Source organism: Bombus pyrosoma, linkage group LG3 (assembly GCF_014825855.1).
Source record: "Bombus pyrosoma isolate SC7728 linkage group LG3, ASM1482585v1, whole genome shotgun sequence".
NCBI classification, from domain to species: domain Eukaryota; kingdom Metazoa; phylum Arthropoda; class Insecta; order Hymenoptera; family Apidae; genus Bombus; species Bombus pyrosoma.
This window is the reverse complement of record NC_057772.1, coordinates 7,669,831-7,683,681: the sequence shown is the minus strand read 5'-3', so window position 1 is coordinate 7,683,681 and position 13,851 is coordinate 7,669,831. Positions and strand designations below refer to the sequence as shown.

Below are 13,851 nucleotides of genomic sequence, written 5' to 3'. Positions count from 1 at the left end.
TGCCGTTGCACGAGTTGCTAATTACGTGTAAATTGTTAAGATTCTTATCTAACCTTAATTGCTAGAACGAGGCTATAAAGTAGGAAGACCGTTAAAGCCTAATGGTGTATTTTTCCTGCTATAAGTAGCTCTAAGTAAAAAGTTAATGACTATAAGTTTCAATTAAAAAGTTTATAGAAGATCTTAAATTATGATAATGACCGATGCGAAAAATTAGAAAGCTAGGTAATTGAGTAATCTCATGAAAGTCGATTCTAGATGAAAAGATTATACGTACAATTTTTGTACAAGCGATATACGCCCGTCTTTCGGAATCATTTTTCCCTTAAAACTGTCAGAAATGTTTGTCTTTATAACGTTACTTTGTCTCTGTCGAATCACAAAACGAAATTATTCGAACTACTATTTCAAATCAACTGTAAAATTCCGGATAACAGAACGATTGCTGTAAATGTCGATCTTGTAAATAAAGATATATTTTGTTGAAAAGCATCGCGTATCATTTTATACGAAACAGTTGTCTATAAACGTTCTTTACATTTTGTGTCATTTCGTACAAAATCTTGATTCTCTGAATTCAGGTTTTCATTGTTTGTTATTATTCGTGAAATGTTAAACTCGTCCATCTGTTGAATCCGCCGCAGATCGGATAATAGGTTATCAATTAACAGCGTATCCTGCCTGAACAGTCGAAGTTGCTGTTCGAACCACGACATTAAGTTTTCATGGTTTGCCTAGGTCGCCTATTTCCGCCTTTGTAGATATCGCCTTGCGATCAAAGTAACACGTCTCTACCGATTAAACGTCGCGTTTGATAGATTAGCCGACTCGCTGTTGCATCTTTGTTATCCGTTCGACTTAACAAACCGCTCTAAAGACCAATCTCGTGCCCTTGTCGAGTGAAATATCGATTATTATGTTTGTTAATACGATCAGAGGAAATGCGCAAGCGGATGATTGAACGACAACCTTCAAAGCTCTCCTTCAATGCTAGAAAGTTCTCTGAAATCCTAAGAGGATCTACTCTGCTAATTAGCGTGTCGTAAAACAGTCAGTTTCTCTGATGCAACTTGTTCGTCGGTGTTATGAAACGCGCGTATGAAATGTTGAAACGGATAATTTCTTAATAGACGAGCAATCCTCTTATACTAAATTACCTTAGAATTATTCGAAATTAATCTACTTAGAAATTTTTGTTAGTTGTCTTCCCATTATCATTAGTCTCTCGTTGTTGTACCAATCTGAAAAAGAAATTAAATTAATAAATCAAGGAACGATGGAGGAAGACGAGGATGTTGCAGCAACGGTACAATTCTTAATCTGCTTCTTATTTGAACGAACAATTATTTTAAATACCCATTGAATCTAAAAACACAAAATTATCTTTCATTATTTTCAAACACGTTATCAAAGAATCTCTTCCACCTATCTATTTTATCCTCGCAATCATATCGTACAAAGCATCCACGACAGGTCAGGCAGCAATTTTCCCAATAATTATCCTTCCTATTGGTGTGAAATTGTGAAATCACGAGAACGATCTCGAACAGAGAACAAGGTAGCGTGGATCGAGCGTGCAATTACGATGCATCAGCTTGGCCAGCACCTCCCGAAAACGATGATGACATCTAATCCGTTTACATCCCAGAGGGATAAGTGTGTAATAAGGTGGACGAGCCGAGCCCTCGGTGTTCCTTCCTCATAAATTGCTGCTTATCTTGAGCAGCGTGATCCACGCCGTGCCATTGTCATGCTAATTCACGATTACCTGTCCTCTACCGCTGGCCTCGCTTCCAGCCAGCCTCCATTCCATCCAGCTCGACCGCGTTTATATTTGGATTGATACCGCAACCGTGGTCCAGCTTACTACTTGCTGGCGATGACGAGGAGAAGTACGTGCCATTAGGCCGCCACTCTCAAATACAACGCGCAATTAAACAGCATCGCACGCGGTGACGCTTTCAGGCTATTAGTTAGCCCAACAGGATGCGAGCATACGCTGCTCGACGTGCGCAGAATCTTTAATAACGGGATTATTAATCGTTTTTAGCCTGTACGCCCTCGTAACCCAGCTGTCACGTGTTCTTCTCGTTTCCTTTTTATCCCTTCGTGGTTTCCAGGCTTTCCGCGTTGCATTTGCAAGGTATCGAGCATCGAGCCATAGGGGAATTTGCTTTTTGCGTTCGCGAACTTCAGACGTTCCTCGGGCGAACCGATCGCCTTCGACGAGAAACTAAACTGGTCACCGTGGCGCAAGGAACGTGACGGGAATATTTAATGGTCGGGATTATTAATTGCCTTGGTCACGTGTTGCAACTGCTTTCGTTTGCGTGGGATTTCCAGTAAGCCGTGTATGAAAATTTCATCGAGGTCGGTAGGGTTTCGGCTCGTGGATTGATTATTCGGTAAATGCCTGGATACCATAGAACTTACTCCTGCGGCCGACTAACGCGTAGGGTGACCGCCCCTGTTTACGAATGTTAATGATTAAAGAAGGCCGTTCTGTCTCGCTTCAAGTTAAAGTGTTACTTGTTAGGCTTAATTCTGTCACAAATCTTAATTCTTCGTTTTTAGATTATAGCAGTTGTTAATTGTAACTCTTGGGGCGAAGAATCGTGTCTGATCGTCTATCAAGCAGTTAAGGAGAAGCATCTTATCTCTTGTTTTAGATAGAAGATCTTAATTCTATGAGAATTTTTTATATCGAATGGGTCGAAAACCATTGTTTAATTGCAGTGAGTAAATTGTATGAGTTTCAGAAAAACTTAAAATGTCTTTATGTGCTGAAGATATTATGGATTATTTGTTAATGTTTAATGCAGTTGCGGCCTGAACAAATTTAAGACGCAGCTGATTTCAATTTCCTAAGTTGGCATAATAAAGGTGTAGTAATAACATCGTAAAAATTTGAAAGGAGCAACTCGGTATGATCGATCGATCACTTAAAAATATTCGATTAATTGCGACGTAAAAATCATTTCTTACAATTCGAATCATAATCGATCATTTAAATGGAATGACTGCAAGACATCTGCTTTCTCATAAATACAAAAACCATTACGTAATACGTCACAAAATGACACGATGCTCGTAAAATAATCGAAACATCTGCATCTTTTTAAACATTTACAACAGCTACACAGACTCTCGTGAAAACTATATTGAAAAAAAATATATGGAAGTAAAAAAATTTGTAGGAAGATTACGTGTCCCTATAGAAATACGATATAACTCCATAATATTCCCTGTAGCAACTGAACAAAACGATCGTTCTATACGCGCCAATATAGTGCAGTTTCTTGTTAAACACGACATCCGTCCTCTTCAATCTTGTCACATAGAAAATCCATTTCTTCGTCCCTTTCCTAACGTAAAGGCATATACGTATATACAGGTGCAACGTGTCTGGTTAAGAGCGGATCGTGCACGACGACGATGAGGAAATATATTAGAGCGCCCATCTGGTTGCCGCTGGCTTCCGTAGAAAGTGATTTAAATTTCGCGGCTGTAGGGCCGCAATCTGACGAGTAATATCGCCGATGTAAGGGAAACGAGAGAGTATCGAGGTTACTCGGATTCTTATTACCCAGCTTCCGGAAATTTGCCTTTGCAAATTAAAGGAGGAAACTCGTTTGTCGGTGACGGTGGAGGAACGCGCAGTGGTTTTCCGAGGGATCGAAACAAATTCGCCCCGCGGACGCGCCGCCTCCGCAACACGGCCGGTTTCCATAAAAATCGTTTCTACTCTCGTTCGCCACGAAGACCGGCCGTACTTTTTATTCTCGCGCTCGCCGTGCCTGCTGTAATTGGATTTCGTCGGCATTCAGGCCCCGGGTATTGCGCCAGTGCTTTTCTATGAAATTATTATTTATGCATTTTGTCGAAAACGCTTCTATTTAAATGCACATACATATTTCACGCGCTGGAACGCGGAATGAAACAGTCCGGACATATCGTGAATCGGCTCGTACGCTACCACTCAAAAAAATGTACACTACTATCATGGTCGATATAGTAGTTGCAGTATATTAGTTCCAAGCACCGCGGGAATATTACATTTTAAACGTGTTTTAAATTGCAAGATCATTGATTGCGTCATGTTACAAAGTCCTATCGAAGGCTGAAGTTATACTTTGGATTTTTTGGGCAAATAACCGTGTTACGAGTTCCATTTTTACGCCAACGTTTCGTGATTGCAGTTCATTTCTTCAGGGCGGACCTGAAACACGAACGTGAAAAGCATGACGCGCATCGCTCACAATGAGAATCTGAAATCTAAGAATCGATAACGTCCACGCCGTTTTGTTCTTCCAAAATCGAAAGAATAAAGCTACTTTTAATAATAACTTCGTTCCGAGTATTATCGCACCGACGCTTCCAAATATCTCGTACTTTTCGAATTAAAATATTATACGTCCACTAAATTACTTCTGCTAAGATAATACCGGTGAAAAAAATATCGCGCCCGGTTAGTAAATTCACCTCTGACAATGAATTTGGAAGGCCGCGTAGCCTCGTATAGCAGTTGTGTGGATAAGGCTGACTGGAATTAGAGAAAAGAGAGCCCCGGAGACGCGGTCGCGCGAGGGTAGAGGTAAAAGGTCGGGCCGGAGGCTGCAAAAAGTGCAGCGAGCGGGACGACAAATCAAATTTTCGCTCCGGCTGCACGGGGTCGCGGCCCATTGTTGCTTTTTATATGCAAAGCAAGGCTAAATTATGGCGGAGGAAAGGAGGCGGACGGAACCTGCGGACGGTCCGTAGCCATTGTGGCACTTGCTGACCGGAAGCATCATTGTACTAGCAGCGTCGTGAGTGGATAGCTTCTATTTAAATGTATTTCGTGCGCTGTTCCAGTCTCTCGCCCCTTTTTCGCCGGGCTTGTACGTGTTCCCTCTTTTCAGACGGGGCGCGACGCGTTCACGAAATTTTTATGGCCGCCTAACAATTCAGAGGGCGTTCCTTCGGTCCCGTTCCGATCGTGACGAAACTCCTGATTCCACGTACGTCCGCGGCTTCATTGTCGGTTTTTCTCAATTTAGAGGAGGTAAATGATGTACGCGCGTTTGTAGCGGCAGCTTGTTATTCAATTGTTCCCCTTGTTCCCAGTTATTGATATTAATTGAAGGCTACGAAGTTGTCTTCCTCCGTGAAATTATAGGGTGCAAGCGGTTTTGTGAAATTAAATTTCCGCGAAAATATTATTAATAAAATAGTATTGTTATTACACGCTGAGTATAGTTTTGAGGCATTGAGATATTGCAGAACGTTGAAATCAAGTATCGTTTAAAATTGAACGATTTTCCTAGTTCGCTATAGAAGAAGGAAAATTGGAGAGTTCTCGCGAGTATATTTATTTCTTTATACGAAGATTCTTTATTATAACAAATAAGATTAGAATTAATATTGATCTAGTTGCTTTTCGTGAATTCCTTCTGGTTTGATGTTTTTAATTTATATATTAAATTTGAGGTTTTGCAACTTCAATGTATAAGGGAATTTTAACTGAATCGTTTAAAATAACGAACCAACGTATTGTTTCAATTTTAGGAGAGTTATAGATTAACAAAAATTGTTCTCGATATATATATATATATATATATATGTATATATATAGTGGAAATGATTAAAAATTCTAAAGCTTTTATTCGAACCATTTTATTTTTGCATATTCCGTGGCATATTTATACAGCAACAATATGTTCTTTCAATTAAAAAATTTACATATATTCCAGTAAATTTACTCAAGGGTTGAAAAGCTATTTCCGTTCAAAAATTGTCGAAATGATCGTATTCATCAATTCATCAAAACTCCTCAAATATAACAAAAGATATTTATGGCTTTCGATCACCGAAACAACGTCTCTCATCGTCGCTTTGTCATATTGCTTAAACGTTCAAAGACAAAATTCGATCTAAATAAATTGTACACCTTTAAAGCGAAATGATAAAAAGATATGTTTTACTATCAACATAAATTATAGCCGTTGCCTTGCATCTATAGAAAATTACGAGGATTTTGTAATTACGTTTTGACAACCGCGTGACCAAGATTTTCTTAACTACGTGTTCAACTGTTGTTAACAAGATTCTTGCCGCCTCAATCATTTTCTATTTTAGAATATATGGAAATATATGAAATATATATATATACCTTTACTGTTATCCTTAACATTACAATGTCCTGCCTCAGCAAACTTCTACATTCTGCAAAATTGTCTTTAACAGCATGGTATAATAATAACGATGCGAACAGCAGTGGTGTGAATTTTGAAAAAATCCTCGCTGGTTATATTTTACATGCGAAGTGGATGCGATCTTACGAGTGTTTATCAATGAATAGCGAATACTTATCAATTCAGCCGTACACGAGAATGAAATCCCATTATATAACAATCATTCGTAAAAGCCACGATTCTCGCCGCCCTCTCATTCACGAGACACCCCTACTAATCCACGCTGATGGCACGTGCATCAGGTGACCCGTTCTCAGTCCATCCAATATGGTTCGTCTAATAACAATTCGATCGATGACTCGTTCATTCACTCGCACTCTCGTACGATGCAGCCTGTTTATATCGCGGCTTGCTCGCACGTGGTAACGCGACGCGGTCGCGCACGGCTCATTGTCGCGATCGTCGTCATAATCATCGACCATCGACGTTCTCGTTATTATCGTTCATGATGATCGCACGGATCGTCGTTGTCGTGTTGGCTATCGTGACCGCTGTCATCGGCTTTATCGGCGTTATCGCGCCTCTCCTCGCGATATTCATCGCGACCGTCGTATATCGATCGAATGTAACGTAATCTGCCATCCAAGCGATGACGTGATCGACCATTTTCATATATCGCGATCGTCACCGGCAGATTTCTCGTCCCAACGTGTTTCAATCGGCAGCCACCAGCAAATTCGCAATTAAATATGATATCAAACAGCGATTCGATTAGAACGGTAGGCCGATGTATCAACGAGCCCAGTTTCAGCTACGGCGTTTACGCGTGTTCAAATTGCTACGTGTAGGATCGAATACGTTGGACGATCATCGTTTGTAATTGCTTTGGTTGATTTAGCCACTTGTGTTCGTAATTCGTACCGGTGAATTCGGTTATTGTGTCATTGTTATTATGTCGATTGCGGGAAATTGTAAAATTGAAATTACCGGGCACAGAGTTCTTCAGAGTGTATGGATGATGATTTACTGTTGTAATTGTCACGTATGGGTTGCGAAACTATTATATATCGGGTGAGCTAGCTAAATGGCATCACTTAAATATTTGTCTCTTGTTCTTGTTATATGAAAGAACTTCTCGGGAGAAAGTTGTACCGTTTCAAGGATCATATAGGTCATGGAGAGAATTTTTTCTCAGGATAATTTTTTGACGACATTCCGAGATCATTGGTATTTTCCTAAATGGAACTTTGCATGTTTATATACGTTAAAAGTCCTTTTCTCGGTTAAAACGAAAGCAGCAGAGTTAGGTTTATGAGTAAATTTAACGTTATTGTAATTTATGGCAAATTCCTGATATCAATTAGAATTCTATCTCAGCCTACATTTTTTTATTTAGGTTAAACAGCGTTTCGATATTTCTACTCGCGACCTTAAGGCTACGTCCCCCCGTGTCGGCTAAACAACTATAACAGCGATGATTAAATTATTAAGTTTTGACCTTTTCTCCGGCCATAAAGCTTGTAATTTTATTGTTCGAATGCTCGTAATGATCTTTATCAATAAAGATTCCCTCGAAGAAGAAAAGATAAAAATAATAAAAAGCTACTGCTTTCAAGCGGAAGTTGAAACAGAATATTCGTTATTTCCGTCGAGATATTGTCTTTCCCTAATGATGGTATTTGTTAAAGAGATTTTTGCGCACGTAATTGCTTTAATTTTTCAAACACAACAAACTGAATTATATGAGAATCTTCCCGGATAAAAAGCTACGATATGTCGATTCCTGTTCCTATACTTTAAATCGTTAAAATTCGTCGAATTAATTATAATACGCCAAATTCAACTTCCATTTAATTCCTTATTGGAAAACGAACGTTTGCCGAATAACGGGCAACCATACACGAAATATTCGAACTGCAATTATTCGAAAACTTACTTTATCTTTGCTTGCGTCGTGCACATACATTCGTTCGTTAATAACATCGAGCATAGATTAAAATTGCGAAACGGCAGTGGCAGCGGCATTTCATTTAAGCCAGCCATTGTCAAGAAAGGAAACGAAGGAAAAATTCAATGTTCGACGTACCTACACTTCGTGGAATCGTACATCTCCATTTTTTTATTCTCTCTCTCTCTCTCTCTCTGTCTCTCTCTCTCTCTCTGCCAGATCGCATAACTTCTGTAAAATTTACTGGCGCGCAGTGCCGTACTACCCGTCACGATTTACCTGCATTTTTATCGCGCTGTACACTTTACGCGCGCGCACGCATGTGCTGGCTTTGAGAGCGGAACGAGGAGAATCTGGATGAGAAAGCGAGAGGGTAAAAGAGAGCTGTCGGTTGCACGAGGTCGTAAGTATTTTCGTATACACCATCTGCGAGTGGTTTGCATGCATACGCGAACGCGCTTGTATGCACAGATGCACAGAGTGTTCGTATTTTCTCTGTTTAGAATTTTTTCGTACAAGCGGCAGGTATGGAATAAAAGACGAAGGCAGACGGAGAAAATGTTCCGCTGGGAATGGGGATAATTTATATTGCTTTTTAAAATGTACGATTCTATTGGAACAGAGAGGTAGACAAGTTGAAATAAAAGGATCGTGTTGTCTGATAGATCGTCGCTTTCTTTTTAGGTAACGCGTTTTTTTCTTTTTTTTTTTTTTTCAAAAATTGCAGGATTTAAAGAGAATGACGTCTGTTTGAAGAAGTTTGAATATAATTTTTGTCCAAGGGATTAGTCCAAGTGTAATGTATGGATTTTCTGGAAACTGTCTCTGAGGATCTTAGCTGTTCGATGGATTATTCCGAATTGTATTTCCTTGACGGGTAGACGTCACATTTTTATCATTTTTTCGCCACGGTGAATATTAAGCTTAATTCTACGTATCAGACACAAGGAAACAATTCGGAAAGTAAGGAAACGCAATTGCAGTTCAACAAAATCTGAATTTATCGATTTCAAATATTCGTAGAATTTTTCTTCTTTGCGCGATACTTACGATCAATTTTTGTAACAAATGTGTTTGCAGTGAAATTTTTCAACTTGCAGATAGTAACGGAGAAACTGATATAAACGTTTAATTATAAAATTCTTGCTTATCTGCTTCGTATCTGATGTTAAAAGTTTCTACTTGTTACGTGGTACTCGGATCTACTTCTTAAGAGTATACTATAGTATCTAAAGAAATCGTAATTCGGAGGAAGTTTATAGAAATTCGCATTTCTAACGAAGTAAACTCGTGTTTATAGCTAAAAACATTTGCATTCTTCTAATTTTCTCATTTACGAAAGAAATTAATAGTAACGGTAATACGAACACCTTGTAAATGGACATAGACGAACGTACGAGGTAACGGATGAAAATTTAAAAAAAAAGGGAAGTAGAGTAAGGGAAAAGAGACACGAGGAAATCGTAAAACACTTCCATCTGGTAGATGGAGAAACAAAAACCGACCCAAGAGCCTCTTGAAACGCTGAAGGAAGACCAGAATTTTTCCCAACTTGTTAGTGACACACGTTTAACAAACATACTTACGCGCGTCGAATCATTTTATTGCCTTTTTTTCTTTCTGTGTTTAATTAAGACTCGTACGTAACTCACCCTTTCCAATCCAACGTGGTTGAAATAGTTAATAAATAACGTGGTTAATAAAGTTGCATTAATTAATTAGTAACACAGCTTTTTTATTTTTACGTAGAACAATCTTTTTGTTATTTAATGAACAATCGTGGACTGCAAAACTATTTTTATGCAAATTCATTATACTTTAATCTTTTTTTGCAATATTTTTTTGAAGTTAGAAACGTTATAAAAATACGTTACGATGATTGAAAGAAGTGGCGTGGTATTATTTTCGATTCGAATATCACGTATTTAGGATGAAATATAATTAAATAATTTTTTATTATTCTAATGAAATAATATATAGCTGCGTTAGTAATTTTATTTTATTTTCTATTTCAGGTAAGATACGAATATTATCAACATTAACACGAAAGTAAAACAGAAAAGCTCTGGGTAAGTGCTTCAGCTCATATCGCACAAATTTCACAAACGTATATAAATTGTAACAATTTCAAGATACGAATGTCAATGAACTATGTATCTCCCGAACATCTTAATTGCAATAATTCTACTTGGAGAATCTTAGTTACAAATAATTCTACGCAAACAGCTATAAATAATAACGCGAAGTACTTAGGGTAGAAGGCCACGAGTGGCGTAATAATTGATTAAACATCGATTAATTTTGAATTACGCTTAGCTAAAATAGAGTACGAATTGGCAGCTGCTAAACCAGCTCCGGATCGTTCCGCTTTAACACAATTGAAGTTTCGATAACGATGCACGGCCAGTCATAAATTATAATTAACCATCGATAAACCCGTCACTGTGTATGTGATATAATCAAAGACGCGCATTTGTAATTAGACCTCAATTCGTTGGAAATTTATTTGCCTTCTAACGAGAAGAAATTGCTCACGAAATCGAGAATTTGAACATTTTCGTGCAAGAATGCCCGGAATAATTCTTTATAATATTTATAATACCATAATATTTTTAATATTTAATAAGTGATACTGGCCCCTTTCCGGTTTCTCTGGAATTCAACTTTTCAATTGTATTCGCGAATATGTCATGGCTATTCATACTTATTATGAATAGTATTCAAATCCTGTGAAGCGAACGTTGGATATTGGATTTGATTCCAGTTGATCACTAATCCATCATTGACTACGATACTGACCTATTTTATGTTTCATGTGAATTTAATGGGCGATCGATAAAATAAGGGATCGTGAATTATTTTCATCCTGTGAACTCGATTATTCGCACGAAGTTTGGTTAAAATCATTAATGAATTTGATCGATCCGTCTATCAGGAGGATTTGGATCGACTCGAAGAAAAATACTAACCAACCAATTAAACGCTTAGCAAACTAAATTCGACTGACCGGCTGATCGGATCGTGCAATGGAAATAATTGGTTAATTGCCAAATTGGTTGACCAGTTCATTATGCGAGATTAAATTCTCTCGATGAGACCAGATCTATGCAAATTGGATAAAGGAACGCGTAGTCCTGGAACGTGAACGTAGCGAACAATGAAATTAATCTATTGTTTTACGTAGAGATTATTCCTTAAGAGGTAATATATTAAATGAAATCCTCATTGCAACAATTTTATGGAATCTAACATTTATGTAATTGTTAGTCATCCTACATATCGAACGAAGATACTACGATTAATTTCCTTCTCTTTTTCTAATGAATGCACAACGTAACTTAAAAGCAAAACAAATTTCCAATATTGCTACTCTCACAATTATTTCTTTGCATTAAATAGGAGACACGTTTGCGTTTACATTTGCAGTTCCATTTAATAGGAGACTTTGACAAATCTCTGTCATTGATCTAACTTGTAGCAAAACGATTTTTATCGGAAGAACATCGTTCAAAATAAAATTCGACAAAATCACTCTCCTATTACAACCTATTCTCATAAACAATAAAATCATCAAATTCCATCAAAATCGTCAGTCGCGTAAACATTGGACTCTCTCATCATCCTAAGTAGCTTGACAGAAATCCAAAAGAATCTGTTTCGCGACTCATCGTTCTATTAGTTCACCAGATGACGCAATGTTTCGTTAAGCGTTTGATCCCACGTCGATCGATAGACCGACGAACCTGGCCCTTCGTTTCGCATAATCTTCAGCGGCTTTAATATTTTATTAAAGAGCATCCTTCATTAAAACGGGCCAGAGCCAAGCCGCTGCCGTGATTCTCTCGTATCGGCTAAACATCCGGCTCCTGTCGGTTCCGGTCGCGTGCTTCGAAATCCTCATTTTATCTCGCGTTTCGTGCAGCTAATATCGCGTCAAAGAGCATCGTTGCATCCATAATGTTCATGAACTCTTGCCGCGGTCCAAGGTAACGAGGCCGTGGCACGTTAACGAGCCGTCAGAAGGCGATTCAGGTTCGCCGAGAGCCGACCAACGCAGTTGGAAAAAGCTCGCGATTGAAACACGATGAGCGTTCCGATCGAATATCCGACCTACGCGTCAAACTTTTTCGTAATACCTGTGCGTCCACTGATCTGATTTCTACATGTTACCGGTCTCTGTATGTTGCTTTCCCACTTTATGTATGTCCAATTCGTTAAACTCGCCGCTTTTTAATGGACCTTTTAAATAAAGACTAGTCTGAATGGCACTATATACGATGACTCTTAAAAACATTTTCAGCAAATTCAATGCTATCACTTATTTTTGCTGTATGCCAGTGTCCATAAAACTATAGGTCCGCATAAACATCCGCAGTTTAAATATTAATACGTGAATGTATGAATGAATTTATTGAAGACAATTTTTAATTCTACCGAAGCTCTATAATATTTCCAATCTTTACCATAGTTTACCATATAATTCAATTATTTACAATAATACTTTGAAATTACTAAGCAATGTTTCTATCGAATCAAATAATCGTATGGATTCGGAAGATTTTTCAAAATAAAAGTTGTAGCTTGGTTCTATAAAATCTAAACACTCTTCATTATTCCAAGATGCATAATAAATTTCCAATATCGATCATTTAAGCGTATGATTATCATGGATCTATAAGTATACGTTACGTTTATTAACAGAAAGTATTTATCGATAGTCAAATCGGTGTCGATAGCGATACAGTGGGCGAAGCTCAAATTTCCTGAAATTTAGTTTACGTTTCACTCGAATGTCACAAACGATCGGTTAATTGTGTTGTCAATCGGCTAACAAGTCGGTGCATTTCTAACGGCCTTTGAAATTGCGCGATTCCGCCGTTGTTTCGCGAGTGCACGATGCCATCGAAACCCATTTTGGCAATTGTCAACGTGCCATCGCGCGAAATGAAATCGTTATCCCCAGGGGCTCGAAGGTGCGGAAATTTAAAACTCGACTCTGGGTGCTGGTGCGCCCCTAATTTTCTAACTTGATTACTTTGTCCGCCTGTACGCCACCGTGCCCTAGACAATTTTTTAATCTGCTAATGAATAGGATATCGTACCGGAAGAATTTACGAGCTCAATTTAATTCAAAGTGTAAAATGCAAGGGTTAAACACCGTTTAGGACGATTCGTATAATTTGAGTCGTAATGGAACGAAAAGATGATTTAATTTTTGTATATGGAGCATTGCGTCGTTGCATTCGATTCAAATTCTCCTATGTTCAGCAGAATGTAATTTCATTATGAAACTGCAAATGAAAATTCATATAAACATTTACATTTACATATTTTATTAATATTACAGCAAATTATACGAGTGTCATTTTACAAACGATACATACTTATTTTAATATATCCTAAGTAATAAATTAGTATTTACAGAAGAGATTCGTATTTTGAAAAATTTAAAGTAGGAATTAAAATCGATTTAAAGGTGAAGTGATCAAAATCCCGAAATATTCCTAAATTCTGCGATATGGAAAAGCAGAGATTTTACGTAATTTATGTAAAAATATACGTGGAGATACGTTGATTATGGTTACGTACGTAACGTATCATGAATGTTGTGCGTAATGTGAAAATCGAGAGGAAACGTTTCATGCTTCATGCAAAACTCCGCTAATTGGTCATTCTTATTGTTAAAAACACCAGATTTTTATTATGCAGGCATTGCAACGTTTCAATAAA

The 13,851-nt window shown here is 38.0% G+C and overlaps 1 protein-coding gene across 5 annotated transcripts in view; it reads left to right on the top strand.

Moving 5' to 3' along the window:
* LOC122565939 (E3 ubiquitin-protein ligase MIB1) overlaps positions 1 to 13,851 on the top strand; it is a 674,113-nt gene that overhangs the window by 407,354 nt on the left and 252,908 nt on the right. Inside the window, exon 11 of one of the 5 annotated variants that reach the window (XM_043722491.1) lies at positions 10,137 to 10,155. The exons of the other annotated variants lie outside the window; for them this stretch is intronic. Coding sequence (XP_043578426.1) covers positions 10,137 to 10,140 — 4 coding nt within the window. The 3' untranslated portion in view covers positions 10,141 to 10,155. Of the gene's footprint in view, positions 1 to 10,136; positions 10,156 to 13,851 lie in introns of those variants that run through there. 5 annotated transcript variants of the gene reach the window in all.